Below are 23,239 nucleotides of genomic sequence, written 5' to 3' on the forward strand. Positions count from 1 at the left end.
GACTAGCAAAGCTTAGGTAACGAGTGACAGGAAAGATGTATAAAGCACATCAGTTCTGTTCATGTGGGCTCCCTGGTCTCCCACTCCATAGCTGATTTCGCATGTCTCTGTCTTGCTGTCCAGGTTTTATTGGGATTTGACCATGCTGCTGCTGATGGTAGGGAACCTGATCATCATCCCCGTGGGCATCACTTTCTTCAAGGATGAAAACACTACCCCATGGATTGTCTTCAATGTGGTTTCGGACACGTTCTTCCTCATCGACCTTGTCCTCAACTTCCGAACAGGCATCGTGGTGGAGGACAACACGGAGATCATCCTAGACCCACAGCGGATCAAGATGAAGTACCTGAAGAGCTGGTTTGTGGTGGATTTTATCTCCTCCATCCCTGTTGACTACATCTTCCTGATTGTTGAAACCCGCATTGACTCTGAGGTGTACAAGACAGCCCGGGCACTGCGCATCGTGCGCTTCACTAAAATCCTCAGCCTGCTGCGGCTCCTGCGGCTCTCCCGGCTCATCCGCTACATTCATCAGTGGGAGGAGGTGAGCAGAGGCTGTGGTGCACTTGCATCCTATATCTTTCTCTGCTTATGCTGTTATTACACAAAGGTGCTTGGATTGAATGCCCATTCTCCCACTTTATTCCAGTGTGAATGCTAAAGATTGTGTCTTGAGTGTAATGCTTTGCTTTTAGCAGGCTCCCAAGAGGGCCGTCAGCTTGCTGCTGCACAGTCACTTGAGACTGTGCTATCTCCTGCAGGGTCCTAGTGTGTGTGTTCTGGGGAGGGGGTGCATGGGTTGAGTGGGGAGCAAGTGCATGTGGGTCTGCTGCAGGCAGCGTGAAGCTAGAGCTGGCTGTGCGGGGAGCAGTTAGCCAGACAGTGTGGTCTTGCCCTCCCAGAGCCCCAGGGGGTCCAGAGACAGCACAGAGGAAGGGTCTCGAGACAGCTGATTTGCAGAACCTGCGGCGTTTATTTACCCAAGCAACTTCTACATGCTTAGCTCCTGAATAAATGGCTTGGTTATATATTTATAACCTTCTTGCTTTCTAAATTCTCTGACATGATGTTAAGGGGAAGAGGAAAGAAGAACATTCTGCAGACAAATAGAGTCCATTTAAAAACATAATGGTCTGGTGAAAAGCAAGAGCCCCAGTATCCTGTGCTGTTCTCAGGGGAGTTGCAATATGCAGGGTGAGTTGTCAGGCTTACTGTGAGTGAAGCCACAACCTTACAAGTAGCTTGAAAATTAGTTATTTTTTCCTGTCTCTGTGCTCTGCAAAGCAGAGAGAAAGCTCCCTGCAGCTTTCTCCACATGTCAGTAGCATATTTTCAGGACAATGAAAGCTGGCCAAGGCAATTTCATCTTCTTCCCCATTCTTTCTCCTCTGCTTTGGAGCAGAAGCTGATGCAGAACATGATCTAATGCAGAGTGTGCTCCTGGGAATGTGAAGGGAAAGCAGCCATGCAAGTCATGGCTAGATCGCACCGAGCTGTCAGAACACTAATTCACGACGGAGGTGAACCGTTCCTCCTCCCAACGTCATGGACTCAGAGGGAGAGCATTGGTGCATACCTTACAAATCTCCGGCTTCATCTTTGTAGCCTTATGATTTGCGAATGTTTCGCTTAGAGCAGAGCACAACGCCTTGCTGAAGTTTGGGACAAAATGGTGCAAGGTGCTGTACAGATGCATAGGGAGAGACAGCTACAGCCCCGAAGAATTCACTACTAGGTTAATTAGCTTCATAGCACAGACAGACGGGATGTGCACTGAGAGATGGAGACCAATAGCAGACCAAAGCAGAAATGTCTTTCCCGGTGTGGCTCAGTAGCTTGGAGACTGGGCTGAGCAATGAAGTATCTCCAGGTCTGTTGTCTTGTCCCCTGGTTGCCTTGCTTCTCTGTCCTCTGACACTCAGGAAAAGGGAGTTGGTGGATTAGGTTGATGCCAACGTAGCTCCTTGCTGCTGATTTACATAGCCATGGGAGTGTAGGGCTCAGCACTTACACACCTCTGCTACTTGACTTCCTTTCCATAAGGTGGTTGAAGAGGAGTTAAATGTAATTGCTGTTGAGTGCTCTGATTTTCTTTCAAAAACATAGTGAAAAGGAAGCGATTCAGCACCCTTTCCCTGTCTTGCTTCTCACAGGGTTTCACTGAGCCCGTGGTGGTTCCAGTCTTGTACTGCAGATCGGGGTGGGGCATTCTGCCCTTCTGCTGGCTGTGCTGGGCACCAGGGGACAGCATAGCTGGGCATGCTCTGGATCCCTCCTGAAAAGCAGACTCCCTGGAGTGATGCAGTGCTGCAAGTGGAAGGGACAGATGGTGTTGGATTGCAGTTGGAGACTGCAATGCAGACTCTGTTATGCATTGCAGAGCCCAACAGAGCAAATACGATAGTCTTTTTTCAAGCAGGTCTCAACCCAAGCAGCATTTTCCCAGAGAGAGTGTGGCACTAGGAGGTTTTCCACCTTCTTGAATGAGGGAGGGAAGCAGAGAGAAGGGGCAATCCCTTGCCGTCGGTGCAGTGCATGCTACAAAGCACCAAGGAGATGGGGAAGAGAAGTGCTGCTCCATCTCTGTGTGGGAGGAAGCTGTTGTGCTCCCTGGAAGCACTCTGACAGTTCTTGGAGCAATCACTGCTGCCACGGGGAACTTAGCTCCTCTTTTGTACCTACTGCTGAGACGCTGAGTCCTGTTTGAGGAGGAGAGGAGGATGCAGTGTGCGCAGAGATGTCAGTCTCCTTGCTTTGGCTCCTATATGAATGTTGCATCTGTACATTAGTGTCACTCCGAGTGAGTACAGGGATGAGTGGTCACTTCCTGAGTTCAGAGAGAGCCTCTCTGTTTCTTCCCCTGCAATTGGCTATGCTCTGCATGAATTTATCACTCACCCTGCAGTGAGGAGCGAGCAGCCTTCTCTAGGGCTGCAATGCTGTAAAACAGCCAGCCACTCATCAGTTCCAGATCAATGCTAGTCATGAGTCTGTGGGCTCGAGAGCCAGTCATTTGAAGTGCCTGCGCCATTCTGTCTCAGCAGCAGATTGCTGTGACATCCTCCCCCAGACCTGAACCCTGCTTTGGGGCCTGCAGCTCGGCAAACACCCTAAAGAAGGGAAAACAAAACAAAACAAAACAAAACAACCAAACAAACAAACAAAAAAAAACAACAACCAAACAAAAAAAACACCATTGCGTTCATGTTCACTGGAGTACAAGAACAAGCTTAATTCCAAATGTAGCAGTTTATTTGCATTATCCATTTTGCATGAGTGGTCCAAGGAATTAATTTACCAGTAGGGCAGAATATAAATAGAGTCTTTCTGAAGTGTCTGCCCGTATCTGTCCTGCAGTCAGAAGTTGGACTGCAGTGGAGGAAGGCATGCTTGCGCTGGCTGAGCCTAGCGTGCCTGCTCATCGCCTTATAAGCTTTGGTGTCTGGTAGTTACCAGGTGCAGTAGCAGAAATCCAGGGCAGCCAACGTAGTCTGGGTCTGGAGCTGTGCTGCCAGGGTGAGAATAAGCACAGGAACTCCTGTCATGTCTCGGTTGCAGCCATGGGAGTAGTCCAGAGGTGGCCAAACAAGAGGTGACAAGATTACAGGTGACCCCTGCACTTTCCAGAGTGGTTGGGAAAGTGGCTGTGCTGCAGCAGGGGGTACTGAGCAACCTGAGCTCGGGATACGGCAGCAGAAAAACAGAAGAGACTGCAGAAGGCAGTACTTGGTGCTTGTGCATGCCCAGCCTAACCCTGCTTCATGCTGCCAGGCTTGGTGGCACCCCAGGGGAACTCTTCTCACCTCAGCCTTTGGCCCACCCCAGCAGCTATTCAGGGTATCTGGGCAGGTCTGTGGTTCTGGGCCATGTGAAGAGGGGGTCATGCTGCAGCTCCCAGGCACAGGGAGCTGGGCCTTCGCGGTGTCATCCCTGAGAAACTGTTCATAGAAAGCAGACTGAACGGTAACATCCTACAGACCTTACCCCAAGGTCACCCAGAAGAAATAATAAAGCAGAATAATGCCCTGTAACCCATATACCCAATCAAAAGGCAGCGCAGACTGCGAGTGTTAAACTAAAAAAAATCCCTTTAGGTTTTCATTGGAAAATTGATTGCTTTTTTTTTCTTAAGAGCAATTTGCTGAGCTTTTCCTGTTTTATGCACATCTGCCCCAGTGTTTGGTGCCAGGATGCAGTAACCTATATTTAAGATCAAACTATCGTGACTTACGGACAAGGAACATTTATTGGCACAACAATAATATCCTGCTCCTGGAAATTGGTTTTCACATAGCACGTAGGCAATGTTAACCAAAACATCTTGTTTTCAGAATCTTATGCGAGAGACTATGGTGGGAAGGAAAGGATCTAACTAGATCTAACTCACAATAATAAGAGATTGTCATAAGTGAGAGGATTTTTTAGAGATTTTAGTCAAAAAACAAGGTGTGCTTTTCAATTTTGACAGCTGAAACCTGAAGAAAGGACAATTGTGTCATTTTCAGACTATTACTTCAATGAAAACGTGCAAACCTTCCTGGATGCTGTCCTTTTTTCCCCTCAAGTTTCCATATTATATAGAAGTTTCAGAATGGAGGAAATGCATCTTCTCAGGTCTGTTACTGGCCACAGATTACATCATCTGAAAGATGACGTCGCTTTTAGGAAGATTCAGAGAGATTCAGAAAGCTGATTCAAAGGCTAGAGGGCTCGCCGGGCAGGACCAGGAGAAAGCTTCCAACAACTGTGAGACCGTAGCTCCCAACTGATTTCCATTTTCATTTGAACAGCTAATTCCCCTAGGTTCTTCTGACCTATTTGTAGCCTTCCTTAAATTAAATTAACTTAACATGGCTAGTGGCCTGGGGGATGTAATGATAGTCCAAATCCATAACTGGCTCCTGAGAGGGGAGGAGCCGGACAGAATTATTGTACTCGAGCAGCACAGCAGGGTCCCATTCCACGAGCAGTTGAAAATAGCTTAGCAGATTTTCATCGATATGGTTTGCAATTCTGTCGCGTTAAATAGCGAGGCAGACCCATGAGAGTAAGTCGTTAAAACCTCTGGCTTCCATTGGGCAAAATTGGACTCAGCAAACACAGGGAACGTGGCAGGGAGGGGGAGAATGGGCTGAGTTTCTTCCTTAGTTTGCATTGCCTCATTTCTGAAGGCAGAATTACCAAGCATTTGTCTTAATGTCATCAAAGAGCTAATTAGGATCATAATGCCAGTTACAGTAATTTGCATTCTCGCTGCACAGTGTCCCAAAACTGGAACATCTTTTCCTTTTTGAGAAAATCCCGGCTGCACTGAAATTAATAGCAAAACCCCCTTGTTGCCACACGAGAAGAAGGTCGCTCAAGATTTTACCCCAGCCTTTACATCAAACTGTTTCACTTGTGCAGCAGAATATCCTTGCATAACAGGGACAGACAGCAGAAGGAAGGAGATGTTCTCCATTTCTGTGCAGACATTACATTGCCCTCACTGGCTCTGGGCAGCCAGTGGCCCAGCCCCTGCTCTGGGCTGTGTCACCTTTCGGGAGAGAGAAACCTAAAGTTTTTTTGGCGGGGTTTGTCTCCAGCAGGAAGTTCTGCTGCCATAATTCAACTTAAGCTTTCCACCTGGGCAGTGGGAATACACAGTTGCAAAGATGGTATCGTAAAAAATGGGTTATAATGAATTATAAGAAGCAAGGCAAATATTTGAATAGCTGTGCAGCTACAGAGGGTGCCATAAAAAGGAAAAAGCCTTCTTCTTTTTTTATAGTCACCTTCTGGCAGTGCTTAATGCGTCTCCTGTCAACAGCGTGGTATGATACAGGGAATGGATGGCGTGAGGGGCCGGGAGGAGGGCGCGGAGCCATTTGTCTCTAGTGGTTCAGATGCAGCTCGTAGCAAGTGAAAGCCATTTGCCATCTCACGGCCTCTTGTCTCCGGGCTGTTCTTAGTAGCCGGGTGCCTGCGTGACACAGTCACCTGTGGGGCTGGCTCTGGGAAGCCTATGGCTCTCTTTAGAAACATCTGGGAGGTTTAAGGTCCCCCAGGCCCCTGAAGAGAAATCCCCACTGATCAGGGCATGGGGCACATCAATAAGAGGGTCTTGCCTGTGCCCAGCCTCTCATTCTGCGTGTCAGAGGGCTCTCAGTCTGGGCTTTCACACTGTGATGAAATTATAAAGGCTTTCAAAAGAGAGGCTGATCTGCTAATAATCTCTAATCACTGGGAGAGCTGGTTGCTGCTCCAGCCTCTCATTTTCCTCTTCCCTCAGACTCCTCCCAGCTTCCTCCTTACACGTCCCCTCGCTGGGTCCTGTGGTAAGTTCGCTTTTCTCCCAGAGAGCTCACGTCTCTGCATTTCTCTGCCAGCACCAGCTGCCCGCAGCTCGACGCCCGTATCCTGCCAGCTGCCTGTCGTTTGTCTTCAGGCCATTGTTTTTGGAGGGGGCTCTCTGGCAGCCTTTGTTATTGCTGCTGTGTCACAGTAACAGAGGGTCCTCAACGGAGAAGTGCTGGAGCCTGGCGTGAGGAGGTTCCTGCTGCAATCCATGCCATTTTCCAAGACTTCCTACCATGGAGGCTGCATGCTACTGATGGGGCGTTCTCCCATGTGTTTCAGCTGCATGGGAATAGTGTTCTGCCAGGCTCACCCCTTACTTTAAGGCCAGTGTGTCTGAGGCACATTAGCCTTGGCAAGTGGGAGCAAATTAATTGCTCCTGTCACTGAAGCTTCTTCAGGAAGGCACTATTGATTGCATTCATATCAAGTGAAAAACTTTAATGAGGCAGCTGAAGAGAACAGCATTTCCTCGCCTCACTTTTCTTATTTAGTGAGACAGGGTTGGAAAGGGCTGTGCCAGATCCATAAGTTGTGTGAATGAAGCAGGACCTTGGCCCAGATAGGGCCACTGGGGGAAAAAATAGAAGCTGGTTAGTGGGAAAGGACGACGAGGGGATTTGGGAGTGTAAGAAGGAACACAACAGCACTGGGTTGCTTTTTGCCACTAGAAATTGAAGTTGATTGCTTCATTTCCCCACGGAGCATTTTTGTGTGCTCTGAAGCAGTCGATGGGTGAGGGCAAGTCTGGTTTGTTTGCTTGTCATCCCCCCGACCTGCTGGGCACTTGGGGTCACCTCTGCACCCCAGATAAATCCAGGGTAGTGGGGACCTACCCAGTCCATTCTGTTGCAGCAGGAGGACAGGGCCGCTGGGAGAGAACAGCCAGTTATCACCATGTCTCCCTGTCTGTAAACACTTCTTACACTCTGTGGCAAGTGCTGTTGTGCTGTGGGGCTCGAGGCAGAGCAAGAAGCCCTGATCCCCCTCCCAGACAAAGCTGGCTAGGACAAAGTGCAGCATTCAGATCAGAGGCTTCAGCACCAGCGCTGGATAATACCGTGAGCCAAAGAAGGCACAGGTGTTGCCATGTGAACGAGGTAGCTGAAGGCAAACTCTTGCCTTTCGAAGGTGCAGAGGCAGGGGGACGGGGTGATGCCAGCCGGGCAGAAAGGGCAGGACCCAACCTGCCAGGGGCGCTGCACAAGGGCTCAGCGGGCAAAACCCAAGGCCAAGCCTTGGTTCCAAGCAATTCTGATTTCCACTCCGGAGAAAAAAGCTGCCAGCCACAGTGCAAGACTCTGCAGCACACCATGTGTGGGGAACCGGAGCTGGAAAGCCCCAGCCCTGAGAAGATGGTTGGTTTTTATCCTCCTTACTTCTTTGCCAGAAATATGCTAATGCAATGCAAAACAGCCTTACTTTTTCCACTAGTTTGAGGTGAAAGGAGGAAAAAATCCTTCTGGGGAAGGACAAGCTTCACTCCTGAGCAAGGCACAGAGAGGTGCAAAGGTTTAATGGGCAAGAGCCTTATTGATGAAGTTATTTTCTGAGCACCGCTGTGAAAAGAGCTGTTTCGAAGACAGTTTCAGGACATGCAATTATCCAGTTTGCCAGCTTAATGCATTCAACTTAACCTCATTTTTATGAAGCAGAAATCAATGTGGTAACTTTTTCAGAGCCGAGAAATGACATTTTATTCTTGCTTCTCTCACAAGGATACATATTTTTAAGCTTCCTCTTCTACTTTAACTCCTCCCTCTCCCCATTTTGATTAAGCAGGAATACCCCAAGGGCTAGAGGAAAGGATGAGGCAATTTCCACATTCCCAGAGTCATTTTAGAGTGGAAAATGTTTATGCAACCTCTTTGCAAAATTCTCCTTACTGCCTTCTTGGAAAAGGACTTGGAACTGCATCTCTGACCTCAGGACAAGAACCTTTTTGTTCATTTCTTTTCCAGCACCACGTCACCAGGAAAGAATTGTAATGTGTTGTTAATGATGCTGACCTTCACCCTGGGTTTTAATTCCAAGGAATGAGTGTCCCCCAGTCGCAGCCTTTCCAGCCTCCGTCACCTTCCCTGATCCTGCATGGTCAGGGATAAGTTGGTCATTATTCCTCCCTTGTTTCTTCCCTTCCTAAGCAAGAAGTCCTGCAGAACAGCAGCTGCTGGAGCTGTGAGCCGGATAATGTTTCTGTAGAAGTTCTTCAACAAGAGTGTGCCATAAAATTGGAGAGAGAAGAGGTAATTGCCCCGCTTTTGATAAATATGCCTCCTCTCGATTGCTCCTACCCCAGTCCTTCCTGAAGTGGGTTGCTCCACGCATGTGGTGTTTTAGTCTAGGAATACATGAAAAATCCCTTGTATGATCTGGACAAAGGAACTAAAAATAAAACTTCACAACAAAAATCTTCAGAATTTTACAACAAAAGTCATCCAAGAAAGCAACAGTGCTTTAGTTCCTTCCCCTGAATCAGTGTCCCTCGACTGGCTTTTTATCACAGAAGTTGACGAGCGTTTCACAGGGACCCAGCCGTTCCGAGCTTTTTGTGGCAGTTTGATGGCACGAGGGTCCTGAAGCACAGAGCAGCCCAAGCCCCCAGCGCTCCTGGAGCAGGTGGCAGCACGAGAAACAGCAGTGCCACCGCTGGAGGGATGGGTAGTGGCAACCTGCCACGGATGCTGTGCAGCTCTGAGCTGGGTCAGCAGCGCAGGAGCCTGGATAGCGCAGAGCTCTCCATCCTCACCTCAGCGGTTCTCTACATGACCAGGTTGGTCTAGGGCTGAATGCAGGGGTATATGCGTGTGTGTCCAGAGGGAAAGGGGAACAAAGACTGTGGAGCTGGGATTTTTAATCTCAAGGGAAAAGTATTTTTCCTGGCACTGTGAAATGGCAGCGGTGGCCCTGTTACCTTGGCAGAGCCATGTGGCAGGCAGTCCACAGCTGAACTGGTGGTTGTATCTTTGTCAGTGCTCATCAGAGCACAGAAGAGGATGGCATAGTGGTTTCTCTGGATCTTTGCCCCCTAAGGGGCAGGAGTGACGGAGAAGCTTGGTGAATGTTTCCCAGGTTTGGATCCCACCAGGATCCAAAGGAAGGACGGATGGTCTTTGCAGTGAGCAAACAGACTTGGAGCGGAAGGAGATGAACCTGAGGGGAAATCTTGAGGTAAGGGCCAGCCCTGATGGTGGCCGGGGACCAACTGGAAAATAAGTGGCTTGGGAAGAGCTGGGCTCTGCAGCATGCTGCCTGGTACCGGGGCGGTGCACAGAGCCGTGGGAGCCTGCCCTCACCCAGTGTTGGCTTAGGTCTGGCCCCGCTCCTGGGTGGTGGAGCCTGTGGAGGGTGAACTTGGAGAGAACCTCACTCTGCACTGGCACTGACAGGCAACCAAACAGGCAGCAGCAGCGCTTCCTTGTAAACACTGGGAAGAAACTGTGAGGATAATGTCTCTTAAAGCAGCTGACAGGCCTGCTCTTCCTCAAGTCCCTGGAGGGGGTGGAGAACAGTTAAGACGCAGCAGCTGTGTTTTTTTTGTTGTTGTTGTTTGTTTTTTTGTTTTTCCATTTATATTTTTTTTCACCCAGCAAACTGCTGGGTGTTAATTCCTCTTGATTTGCCGTGTCTCAGTGCAGCCCAGTTAGGAGAGGCTGTCCCTCGAATAGGGCTGATTAGACTCCTCTCCAGTATGCACCACCCAAACATCCCTAATTCCACTTCATCCCAACAGTGACTGGATTTGCTGACACTACAAAGAATTAGACTGGGATTGTGTAGTTAATTATATGAATTGGGTGCAGCCAAAGTCCAGAGGCTCTGTCAGGGCCCAGCAGTGATCACCAACGAGAGGTCCTAGTCACTGTCCTGTCACCACCACCCCAAACCAGTCCCATCTACTGGGCTCAGCTCTAACTGGTTTCTGAAGGAGCAGGAGGTGAGCCACATCAGGGTAGTTGTGTCCCCTCTGCGAGGGTGTTAGAGCACATAATTTGGGGCCAAAAAAGCTTGGGAGCAGCCCTGGGAAATGGCTTGGCTGGCAGAGCCTCGCCTGCCCCTTCACATAAGAGACCATCTAGAGAGAGCCCAGTGACTGCACGGGGACTCCCCATGGGCTGGGAACATTCCCCTTGGTTGGAGGGTGATATTCTGCTGGCGGTTTTATAGGAATGCGTTGTAAGACGCTGATGGACACACAGGTGGACTTGGGGTATCACATGAGCCCAGCACTTCCCCATCTCTGTGTGTGTCCATCCCCGCTTTGTGCTGGAGCAGCCACGGGAGATGTAAAGTGGAGCCACAAATGAACCATGAGGAGCTTGTGCCATGATCGCCTTCCTCCCTATTTCCATATTGCTCTGCCATGCACACAGAGGACAAAAAGGTCCTCTGTCATTTCCATTCAGGTGGAGAGAAAAAGCCCCACGTGTGATTCGGGTTGATGGCACTTTCTTCAGCTGGCTTCCCCCCCCTCCCCCAGGCTTGGCCTACGTGTGAGCCTTGCTCCTCTGCACCCCAAACATTTCCACAGAGGTCTGCTGCCTGCCAGGCTGACCAGACATCTTACCAGCTGGCTTGTTCAGTTGATAAATCACCTCCAGCTTGCAGGTACAGGAAGGGATGGATGCGAACTTTCCCCTTCAGCTGTCTGCCCTCCGGATCTGAAAGACACATTGCATTTTGTCTTGAGGGAGAAGCAGCCCCAGTCCAACTCTGGAATATGAAAGAAAAGCGGAGGAAGGCCGGCAGGGCAGGAGGAAGGCAGAACGAAGAGGAAATGAGAGATGAGGAAGACCTGCTGCATCATCTAATCTGCCCTGGCACAGAACTATCTGATCTTCAAGGCTGTTGTGAGATAAGTTCTAAATGCCTCAAGTCACAAGGCGTTGTCACTTTTTCTGAGAAGTTCATCTTGCACATTGCCTTGTATATTGTGAAGGATTACTTACTTTCAAACACAGGAGACTGCCTTGCTTAGCTGGGCTCTGCCTGCTGCTCCACAGAGAACGAGTGGGCTGGAGAGCGGAGAGCTGGTCTTTGATGTTTCTAGGGGGAAGAGTTTGGTTTCTCCAGCGCGGAAAGCAAAAGGAAATCTCTTGTAGCAGTGAGCATGGCAGATGGTAGCTCCGTCTCGCCTTGCTGCCTTGCACAGTGCTTCCCATGAGTGCACGCAGGGCAGAGGCAGTGCAGCGATGCTTTAGGAGAACTTCAGGAATCCTTCCTGGAGCTCCCCTCATGGCCCTTGGCAACAATGCTACTGGAGATGCGATACAAGCGCATGCTGCTGCTGCTTCTTGTAGAGATTTTTGCCCCTCTCCTTGCTCTCTTCAAGGTCATTTCAGCAGCTAGCAAGGTAGGAAGAGTGCAGCCCATTTTAGGAAGAGAAAAAAAACTCTTTGGTTTCCATTCCTGCTTGCTGTGAACCCTGGGAATGCAGGCGATGAGGTATGGAGCCAGGCTGGGACATTTCCTCTCTGGCCTTTGCCCTTTCCCTCCTCCCCCCTTCCTGAGGCAGAGCATGCTGTGAGCTCCTGTAGGAGATGCTTCCTTTAAAAGCAACTTATCGCAAAGCACTCGCCCCTTATCTGCAGCCTTCAGACGTGGATGTGCTGCAAAGAGTGCTGACTGGGGACGTGCAGCAGCTGGCAGCAGCCTTCCTTCTGCTGCTGGAGACAGAAAGCTCTCCGGACCTCGCTCCCAGCCTGCCGGCAGCAGTGCAGCCGCTGCACCAGCCGTGCACACTCCCAGAAGAGGCATGCCTCCTGCTTTTCAAGGTTCACCAGCACTACAGAAAAGGGCCCATGCATCTCTGCTGGCTTTGCTCAGTAGCACCATGGAAGGGGGATCTTAGAGATCAGAGAAGGATCATGCTCTCACTGAAAACCCCAGGGGCCTTGGTGAGGTTTGCACAGCCCCCATGGAAGCTCATACTGCCTCATCGCCTCTGCTACTCTTTGTGTTCAAGCACTGTGGGCTCCGAGTGTGCTGCAGCAAGCTCCTGAGGGTGAAAGTGTAGGAGTGCTCTGCCATTCCCTTGCCTGATAAATGTTGCCCCAGCCTGAGTGATTACTGGCTACGGGATGTGCTGCTCACTTCAGCCTTGTTCTTTGTCCCTTCCTACCTCGGCAGCCCCTAGCCAGCAGCAGCAGACGGAGGGGAAGCAGCCTTAGAGCCCAGCGTTTGACCCTGATCAACTAATGGGGTGGGGGAAGGGTGAAGAGCCAGTGCTGCAATCAGCTATTGGAGCGAAGCAGTGCCTGCTTTGATTAGCTAGCTGGCTGGGGGGCATTTGGAGGAAAAGTTGCCCATGTACGTTCCCTCCTCCCTAGAGGAGATGTGAGCTATAGGACAGCACCCCAGAACTTGCTGCATTGTTTTGGGAGGGAGGGCAGAAACTCTAAAGAAGCCTTTCAAATGGAAGAGAAAATGTTTGCATGTGACTGAAGTGGAAAGACCAGGCTAAAGGGGACAGACGGTATTTTATTCCAGGCAGGGCTGGGCACCGGCACCCCACACAGTGGCTTCTTGTTCCCATTGCTTGTTTGCAGGTGGTCCAGAGCTTACCCTGCGTGACAGCTGACAACCAGCCTCTCGCCTGTGGGGCTGGCAGAACAGCACGCTGTGGGCTGCTTCTGGAGCTGGAAGGTGGGGAGGTTGCACTGAACCGACAAGCCAGCTTAATTGACAGCTGGCCCAGAAAATGAGCTGTGATGCTGGGTGGGAGGCTGCTGCCAACTCCAGATGCCTGCACTGGCATCGGAGAACGGGCAGGAGAATAGGTAGAGATCCTCTTGATTCCTGGGGTGATGGCAGCAGGAGGTCATCTGTGGCCATCAGTTTCAGCAGAGACATCCTTTCACCTCCATACGTGCACCTAGCTGCGTTGAGGGGCTGACAGCTCGGCAAAGCCCAGCTGGCTCGCTACAGGGCGGCGGCACGTCCTGGCCAGACACTTGTCTCCGTGTCTGGCCCTGCCTGTCCCTGGTTGTCACTGTGGGCCTTCCCTTGCTGCCTGTTGTGACAGTAAGGGTTTGCCAGGTCACCTTGGGTGTGCTGGATCCAAAGGTGTGCTGTGCTGGGGAAATCCACGTGCGATTGCACCTGCTGAAAAAAGCTCCTTTACCCCATATCAGCTCTGATTTCTGATGCCCCAAATGATGTGGCCTCCCTACCTTTCATTCAGCAAGCTAATGCTGCTACAGGAGTCTTACAGTCTGTGTTTTGCCCTGAAGTTCCTTTTGAGGTTTTCCCTTTTACCTGCATCCCAAAAAATACATTGCACTCTGTGCTCCTCACCCCATCCTCAGTGATATCCTTCCTCGTCACCTCCCTTTTGGCATCCAGCAGAGCGAAAAAGACCCTATTGCCAAACGCTTTCTCATCAGTCTCATCAGAAGTGGTTACATCCCCCATGGTATTTAGCCTGCAGATGAGAGAGGGCTCTCTAATGAAATCCTGATGTTCAGATCATTTCTTGACTCTGCACTAAGGAGAGTTACAAAGCTCAGGCTCAAATAGCAATCACTTGCTAAATACGTGGACACAAGTTTAATCCTTTCAGAGTTTGAGGCGCTTGGGGTTTTTGGGAGATCCAGACTAATAACTGGATACCAGGCATCTGCTCTTGACTCCCTTCCATTTTCAATCGTCCCACTTGGGGGCTGCAAAATATGTGATCCCTGTGACTGTGTTGTTTACTGCTCTTCAGAGTGCCCACACCCATCTGCGTGCTTCAGAGTACGTTCTCTCGAGGAAGTCAGCAGCTTGTAGGTGGTCAGGAAAAGAAACTTCACAACGATTCCCATGTCTCACTTGCTGCCCACCATGTGCACAAAATTCTGGAATACAACGGTGCTGTAAACCTGAAAGATAATCATGTAAGTTCAGTGAGAGGAGCCAAAACCTCCCGTCTCATGCGATCTCAACTGTATCAGACTTGGAGCTGGGAAATCAGGTCCCATGGTTCTGAATTCATGCTGAGTCCTCATATTTGGGTTCCCCCACACTGGCTTTAAAATGTGAAGCAGCTCAAGTTTGCTTCATCCCATGCATAGTTGTACCTTGGCTTTTTGAGGCTTCCCACTCCCCTGGGAGGACAGCAGCCTGAGAAGGGGCCAAGGCTTTGTCTGGAGCTGGGTTTCCAAGTGGCATTTCTTACCCCATGGTGCTCTAGTGGAACTGGTTGACTGTAGCTTCACTCTCTGTTCACTTTGTGGAGGAAGAGCTCCACAAAGAAAGTAAGTGATAGAATTATTTAAAACAAAGAAGGATTTACTCCTCATGCGAAAGCTTCCTGAGATGAGTACCTTTGACACTGTGTGGGAGGAATGTGCCTACTGCCCTGCTGTTTCTCCTTGCCTGATCCCATAAGTTACAGCTCCTGGGATCTACATCCTCTGCCTGACATGCTTGTGTCCTGATTCACGTTTCCTGCTCTGCCAGAGCTTTACGGGGTCAGGGATCCAGCTTCATTTATAATCACTGGTGACACTTAATAATAATTCTGCCTTAGGTTAGAAGTGTTCATGTAAAACCACTCGTTACAGTAAATGCAAAGTACTGCAGCACTGCGCTGGTCCTGTTCCCACCCTTCTTACAGCACGGCTCCCCAGGGCACAAGGCTAGTCCTGGGCTGCAGTTTTACCACTTTCTTAACATTCTTTTGGGGGGCAGGAAAGGCAGCGCCCAGCCATTCTGGGTTTGTGCTGTCACTTCAGCAGGAGTCTGTGCTTTTTCTTGAGTCCCCTCTTGTATCTGCACCGCATCCCCATAATCATGCATCCAGACACAGACTGAGCCTTGGCCTTATTTCCTGTGAGGCATGGGGCCTGAGCATGTTTAGCCCTTCCACACAGCCCTCATTTGGGTGGTTTGGACTGATTGAGCGTGACTGAGGCTCAGCACCATCCAGGAGCAGGTCCCTTGGGATGTTCAAGCACTCCTAAATTCACCTCTGGTATGTCGAGCCCATGCTACAGCCACTGCAATGGTGGAGAGGTGCATGCCACAGGGCTGGCCCGCATACCCAGCACTGCTTGGAGTCCTTTCTCACTTCCCAGTGTCGATAGAGCCTCAGTGTACGTAGTCTGTAGCCTTTGTAGGCATAGCCAGTATAGACACAGCTCCTGCAAAGCCCAGACAGCCACAGAGGTAAAGCAGCTTCTGCCCCGCACTTAATTTCTCTGAATAAATATTCAGAGGTATTGACAAGGGAGGCTCTGGCACAGCAGCATGCAGCGAGCTGCTAGGGGATTGTAAAGAATGATCAATGCTGTCATTTTTATGTACTTCATTTCCCCTGGTGATTTTTCAGTGCTGCCACCATCATTTCTTCTGCCCATTTCTTCTTACGCTGATGGGGGCGAATGTTCCTGCTGCTGCACTGGGGGCTTTCACAGCAATGAGGTGTCATTAAATCAGACAAGGCAGCAGAAGTTGAAGAATGATCCAGAATATAGAGGGCAAGGCAGGAGAGGTCGCATGAGCAGGTTATGAAGTGAATTCCCAAAGGGCTTAGTTTCTTTTCAAACTAAACAAGAAACCAAGCAGAGCAGGGAGGAGAGTATGAACGCTAAGGCAGCTCTGGTTCTGTTTTGTAGTGTAACTTCTTTGTGAAAGCTGCTTCTATATAGTTTCTTCCTGCCCGGTTCTTTGCTGGAGGTGATAAAAAAGCAGAGCAGGTGTTGGAGGAGCACAGGGTGGAGACAAACATTAAAAATGTTTTAAATCTCAATTGTAGGACAACTGGGGATGAAAATATCCCGGCTTTAGTCACTGGGACTACCTCTGCACTGTAGGAGTAAAGGGAATTCAGAGAAGACTGATGAGAATGCTTGAGAGCAACTTGAAATAAATCAGAAGTTTGAAATCCTGTCCTTTAAGGGGAAGTGTTGAAAAGAAAAAGCCTGTAAAGTAGTAACTGAGCCAGAAAAAAGACGAGGGCCATATATATTTTGCCTGCTGCATACAGGAAGGATATGGAGCTGTCAGTGAAATAGAAAAGGCAGCAAATTCCAAATGAATTAAAGGAAATACTCTTTCAGACAGTGTGCATTCAGACATCAGAGTTTCTTCCACAGACAGCACAATTCAAGGGCAGTTTGGATGTTCATGTGAGCTATAAGAACATCCAGAGTCAAAAGGTAGGCAAGAGCTCCGGAAGGTTAAAAAACACTCCTGCTTCCAAGTTTAAATCAATCTCTCGCTATTACACATTCAGGTGATGTCTTCCAAGGAGGTGGGTTATCTTCCCTCTGCCCGATGGGAGATTTCTTATGCCTCCTTCTGGATTTCCTAATTCTGGTTGCTGCCTAAGAGCTTGCTGGAGCGATTGGAATGGACACTAGATGTAGTTTGTCCTTGTTGTGCTCATGCGGTTAGTGGAATTGTTCTGCATGTTTACCAGTGGGAAGGGAGCTGGGCTGATGGGGCAGGAGAGGAGTGCATCGGGAGGGGGTGGTGGGTCACGTTCCCATCAGGACTAAAAGAGAAATTTGAACAGAGATAGCAGCAAAGCGATTTCTGAAGGAAAATGGCAGCACGAGGGCCAAAGCAAGTCACTTTCTTTCAATATTTCTAGGAGGGAGCGTGCCTTTTGGAGAAAAATACCAATAAAATACTTGCTGATCATATGATGCAGGAAGAAGAAAAGGGTTTGTTAGGACTTTGTTAACGTTTGTGTGAGCATCTTGTGGGGCCATAGTGGTACCTGGCTCCATTCCAGCTATGACAGCAGAGACCCAGTACCCAATGCCTCATCCTTTCAGGAAAAAAGGGATAAAAACTTGCCTGTGAAAGGGTGTGGCCCTTAAAAGCAATTGCTAGCACCCTTTACCTTTGGGACCGTTGGCTGGTATGGGTTTGCTGCAAAGAAAGGCTGTCAAAGCTGGAAGATCTGTTTCTAGGGTAGAAATGCCCTGTCCAGGGCCAGTGCAGAGGGACTTGCGCCACGCTTCCGCTGGGTGACGTGCTTCCAGAGCTCAGCCTCTGAGCCACAGCTGCAGACCTGGCATTTCGCTTGGATGTACAGCATCCCTGTCAAACTCTCATTACTACTATTACTGCTATTAGTGTGGTGTTATTATGTTATGCCCCTAAAAGAGCTGTGCAAATTTCCTCATTTTTCCTGGCTGCAGCTCTGGGTATTTTTGCCTTGATACCTGTCAACAGGCACCATTTCCTAATGCATTTATAATTAAAATGGCAGCCTTTAGGGACTATGTTCCTGCCCAGCATGTATTAAGGGAGGTTTAGGAACATTTTAGGTGGTGTTTAAATACTGCTTTTAACCATCTTTGTTCTGACTTAGAGAACTTTGTTCTATAATCACCCAAAGTATCTATATCCAACCGTATCAGGATGCTGTCATATTTTAATAAATACAATCTAGTGCTTGTCAGTTAAGAAAAAAGTATCACTTTTCTGTGCCCCAAATCCCTAAAGCAAATAAGAAAAAAGTCACTTCCCCCCTCTTCCCTGATCCAGTGCAGCCTGTGTGATGTGAGGGTGGTGGCTGCACTTCCTCCAGCAGCTCCTCTTCCTCTCATTTTGGACTCCTCAGCCTCTGCCCTGGGAAGCTTATGCGAGAGTACAGGTTTTCTTAAGTATGTTACTCAAGGAGTTCTTCTCACTGCACTGTTCTTTTAAGAGATGTCTTCTCTAAGGTGCACGTTGCAGTACCGAAAAGGTTATATTGCTATTATTACTCTGAAAGAGTGGGAGGGTGTTTGTCTCTCCTGTTACTTGTCTTGGGCAGGATGCGACGTGTGACACTGTATGCAAATAAATCTCCATCACTCTGTGCAATGAAATCTCTTGGCACGCTGCTGGCAAACTGGTTGAGGTCCCCCAAAAGATGATTCAGATCCTCATTGGACTTATTCAGACCAGTGTTCATCAAAGCAATGTAGAAATAAAAGCAATGCTAACAACGCAATTCAAATCTGAGCTACCGAGGACCAAGCTCCAGCCTCCCCAGCGACCTGGCACACCTCTGTTCTGAATTCGTGTGCTGCTGCAGTCCAGCATTTCTTTCGCTGCGGTGTCAAGTACACCTTCCTTTTCATCCGCCGCCTGCGAGATGTTACTCGCAAGAAAAAGAAAGTGTCCAAAGTGGATCAATGGAGACTCTGCAGGCAAATGCTCAGCCCATCAGAAAACCAGGCCATTATGCTGAGCATCCTCAGTCCATGAACTCTGCTCTCCGTACACATCCAGTGTCACCGAGTTTGCAGCCAGAGGAGCTTGTCATTATCTTGCTCACACTCTCTGCCTCGTGGCACAGGAAGCTATTTAAGGCTCCCGGCCTGCCAGGCTGCTTCCTTTCACGGGTGTTGCAGTCACTAACAGCTTAAAAAACGTCAGGGGTGGAAGTTGGGCTGGGTTGCCGAGGCTGTAATCGAATGAAGCTGGAGGACTGAGTTAGGTGGAATGTACTCAGTCAATGAGCTGTCCTGGCGGGCTGAGCCGGGCTGTGAGGAGCCACAGATTGTGCTGTGTGATGTGAGGGTGGTGGAAACACGACCAAACGTCCCACAGCTGCAGCCTCGGTGGGCGGATGCACCGCTTTGAAAGGGACTTTATCTGCTGCTTAAAAATAGGAGGAGGAAAACTTGCCATCATTTCAGTCTCCCAAAAGGCCAAGCCTTTAAACAAACACTGGCTACAGCGCTGAGGTGCTGGTGCAGAGAAGGGCTTTGGAGACAACAAGCTCATTTCATTTTGGGGTATGCACCTTCTGGCTCACCCTCTTGCTGTGCTGTTGTGTTAGAGTGGGGCTTGACAGAAAGTTAATAGAGGGTGCCTCTGGACTGAAGAGCAAGAAGCACTAAAGACATACTAATTGATCAAGAGCAAACCGCCAAGTGCTGTAACTGTTGGGTGAGTTTGCACTTCCTGGGCAGGTCCTGATGAGTTTCTGGGTGCCAGTCACAGGGGTCTGTAAGTGTGTTAAAAGGCAGCCTTGGATTTTTTAAATCTGTTACGAATCTTAGACTAAAAATCTTTAAGCGTGACTGAAGGAACTCTGAAAACAAAGGTCACTGCTCATGTTTTGTGGCAGCTTTCTCTAGAACATGAGCTGCAGTTGTTTTGCAGGCAAACTGAATGTTGAGGTGATGTTCTTTGTCGTTTGAAGGGCCTCTTTTCTGGATCTCATTTTCTTTTTAGTTTCTTTTATTATTTTTTAAGCTCTGAAAAGGAAGAATATATACTGGTTGTTAAAGTTACTCTTATTCAGCCAGGTGTTTATTTAGGTGTGCGTTCAATACCTGCCAAGCTCCTGGCCTCAAGCATTCCTGTGTCGATGTATTTATTCCACAGGCCGAGCAGCACACTGCTTGGAAAGCAGCATTTCCTCTCGCCAGCTGATCCTTCAGTTTCGAGCAATTTTTCAGCTTCCTCCCTGAAAACAGAGCCATGCTCTGAGGGGAGGGCTGTGCCTGACCTAGGTGACAGCACAGCGTGGTCAATGTTTCCATTATTATTTTGCCTCATTACTTGCCCATGCTAACTGTTTTAATTGGCCTTGTGCCTGGTAGCTCAATGGACTCAGGGGGTGTCTTCCCACTTAAGCTTGTTGAAATTTTAATCAGGCCACAGCTGAGGTTCCTCTGACAGAGTCTGCAGCCTGGGCTCACCTCCATCATCCAAGTCATCCACTGACGACCTCAGCTTGCCACTCGGCTGCCTTGTCCCGTGCCGGCCACCTCCACCGCCCTGGTTTCAAACCACTTGTGTATCTTGTCTCTCTCTCAGGTATTTATGCCTCCTTTCACCTCTGCCTTCCCAGATATTTCTTTCCCTAGGTGTACCTAAGTATAGCCACCGAGCCGGATGGGCCTTTTGCCTGATGACTGTGGTCATTCTTAAACTTCCAAAAAAACCCGTGACCTATTTCCAGAAGTGATTCATTGCTGGCCTCTCAGAAGAATTACAGCCCCCAAAGATGCAGATAAGAGCCATGAGAGATTTAAAAAAATGCCTAGGCAGGTAAGATATCTCATTCCCACAGAGAGCTAGACACCTAACCTACTTACAGCTCCAGGGCCTGATTTTTTTTTTTTCTTTTTTCCAAAGGCGTTTAACTATATCAAGAGATACACGAACACTGTTGAAAACCTGAGCTGTAGGCGTATGAGAACACAAGCCCTGTTGAAAAGCAAAGGGGCACATGCTCCGAAGTCGTGGAGTTCCTGGCCCCAGTCTGTGCATGGACCCTGCAGCTCTGGGGCACATTCTATGGGATCAGAAACTGCCGTCGTCCCCCTGGGCTGGGGGCAGTGGCCAACTTTTGGCCCTGCTCAACAGCACCCGAGGTGCTTCCAGCTTGGTTCCGTGGAGGCAGAGTGGAACCCTGAATGTTTTCATCATAGAGGTTTAAAGAAAACCATGCAGGGAAGGCAGTCGTCTGAGTTGTGCTAGAAAATATTTTTAAAAGTCTGTGTCATGTTGCCGTGGTGACAAAAGTTCTTAAAAGGATGGAGATTAAAGTCTAGGCTGGGGGGTGGCATGGGGAGGGGAAGGGGGGCTGTTGTCAAGACAACGCGAACTCTGAGAGTGCAAGAGGCAAAACACATGGTGGTGGCAGGATCTTTGGGGTTTATATATATCCATAAACATCTGCCATCTATGCCAGCTTTCTCAGTGCTAATTAGTCCTGCTATTTCACCTTTCTCTGCTGTAAATATTTTCCAGTAGACACAAGTCTCTGAGGGAGAAGGCAAGAAAAGGCTTTTTTTTTTTTTTTTTTTTTTGGCTTGGGCTTTCTGCTGCTCTCTGTCTGCAGCCCCATATCTCATAGCTGGAGAAGGACTTCCCTTAGCCAGATACCAGCTGCCTGGAAAGAGTTAAAAGACCTCAGGAGGAGGTAGGGGCCTGCAGACCTGCGTTGTGTTCTTGTAGGGCTTCAACAGCAACGGGCTGTTCGGAGATCTCTTGCCCCTGCCCTGCTTCTGGGCTGCAGTGGCTCTTTCTAAGGGCACCTCCTTGGTTCTGTATGGGAGCCACACCACATGGGCAGTGGGTAGAGAAGGATTCCAAAGCTGGCGTCCCCAGATTTGATCCAAAACTTTGCTTAAAGCTTCCCGTGCCCATGGCTTTTCCCTTTTATGTGCCTCATTTTGCCCATCTAGGATAATGGAGATAACACATGCACTGGAGATACTGAAGCACACCAGATTAATGTCAGCCGAGCCCCTTGAAACCTTCAGACAAAAACTGCCACAGCAGCACAAAGGATTATTATTTAAAGTGTAAAATCTACTCAGATCTCTCTCCTAACACCTGGCACCCGCTGCACTTCCCTCCAACTCAGTGTTCAGGCAGCCTTGTGACAGGCACGCTCCCGAACATCTTCCCCTGTGAGTGTTACACCGAGTGAATCACGGACCCGCTTCTCCTTTCACCCTGACTCAAGGCATCATCAGCAACTCTGCTGACATTGATTATGTCGTTTGGTGCAAAGCAAGCATAAAAAGAGAATCAACCCCAAACCCTTGCCTTCATCGAAAACTTGATCTTCTGGCTATAGTTTTCCTTGCTGGCACAGCAAAAAGCGGGCAGAACCAAATCCCACAGCATCTCAAACTGTCAGCCCCGAATCTGCACACTGCTTGCAGATGTAGCTGTGCACCACAGATGATTTCCCATCTCCAGTCCATCTGCTCTGTGCTGGCTGGTGCTTTCAGCGTTGTCCCAGTACAATCTGGATCCCAGAGCTCCCTCCCTCCCTCACCGTTCTGCCAAACACAATGTGATTAGCAGAGCCCAAAGCTGTCTGACCCGAAGCTGAGCCTTCATATGGGCCTTCTGCTTCCCAGTATGCTGTGAGGTTTTAAATAAGCCCAATTGTGTTCCTTTACATATTTTTCCTTTCTTCCTAAGCCCCTTTTCAGCAGTCCATTCTGAGCAACAGTAGCCTTAGAAATTCAAAGTTTCTATCTTTGTATGTTTTAGTGGCAAGAACAGCATTTTGTCTGTTCATCCACAAGAACAAAACGTGCGGCCTGATGAGTTACTTGAGACAACAAGCCTTTTGGGGTAGGATTTGTTTATGTTTTGGCACAGCTTAAATGTGGCATCCCTGGAAGAACAAACAGAAAGTTGAGGAGGGAGAGGAAGGAGCAAGTAAAGGGGCTGATGATGCATTTCTCATCAACAGCATCAGCAGTTGAGGTCTTCTGTGTTGCTTTGCTGAAACGTTGTGTTTCCCAGTGGTGTGTGTCTACATGACAGGCTGAATTTCTCCGGGAGCTGCCCCTTCTCTCTTGACTCTGATTTCTTGCATGTCTTTAGCAGTGTCAGAACTGCTCAGGGGTTTTGGCTCTGCGTGTGCCTCGTGTATGCTCGTGGCTTCCGTGCTTCAGTGCTCTAATGTGCATGATGCTGTATGTGCCCAGAGAGGATTCCTCTTTTGGGGAAGCCCCTCCTGCAAGCTCTGCCAGTTGTTTGTCTGTTCCCTCCCTCCAGCCTTCCAGGATGAAGCTGCATGGCCAGGCTCCCAAAAAGCTCTTCAGAGCAGCCACTTGTCTCCAGCAGACTGAGACTGAACACCTAGGTTTGCAAAGGCCAGTGCCTCTGTGAGGAAAATAAATCTTTACCTCTGATTTTAACTACAAAAGGCAAGTATGGGAAGGTGGACTGAGAGACCTCTCAACCTTCTTCCCCAGAGCCCACAAATACTCTCCTTAAGTAGGAATAAAAATACATATTTCCTCCCTGCAGAACAACCTTAACTCTGACCCCTAGAGCTCTCAGAGTAACATATGATACTGTTTTGGTTCTCTTTTGATATTTATGTTTCCTTTTAAGGTCTTTGGGTTTTTAAACCATAAATTAAGAGTAGATTCTTTGCTTTCTATTAAGCTGGAGCAGTGTCACAGCCACTTGATTATCCACAGGG

General features: G+C 49.0%; 1 protein-coding gene across 3 annotated transcripts in view; it reads left to right on the forward strand.

Annotated features, from left to right (window-relative positions):
- Positions 1–23,239, forward strand: part of HCN4 (hyperpolarization activated cyclic nucleotide gated potassium channel 4) — a 148,607-nt gene that overhangs the window by 74,910 nt on the left and 50,458 nt on the right. For all 3 annotated transcript variants that reach the window (XM_035335307.1, XM_035335310.1, XM_035335308.1), the window contains one exon: positions 124–547. In XM_035335307.1, coding sequence (XP_035191198.1) covers positions 124–547 — 424 coding nt within the window. The remainder of the gene's footprint in view (positions 1–123; positions 548–23,239) is intronic.

The sequence above is a fragment of the Oxyura jamaicensis genome, chromosome 10 (genome assembly GCF_011077185.1).
Source record: "Oxyura jamaicensis isolate SHBP4307 breed ruddy duck chromosome 10, BPBGC_Ojam_1.0, whole genome shotgun sequence".
In the NCBI taxonomy this organism is placed as follows: domain Eukaryota; kingdom Metazoa; phylum Chordata; class Aves; order Anseriformes; family Anatidae; genus Oxyura; species Oxyura jamaicensis.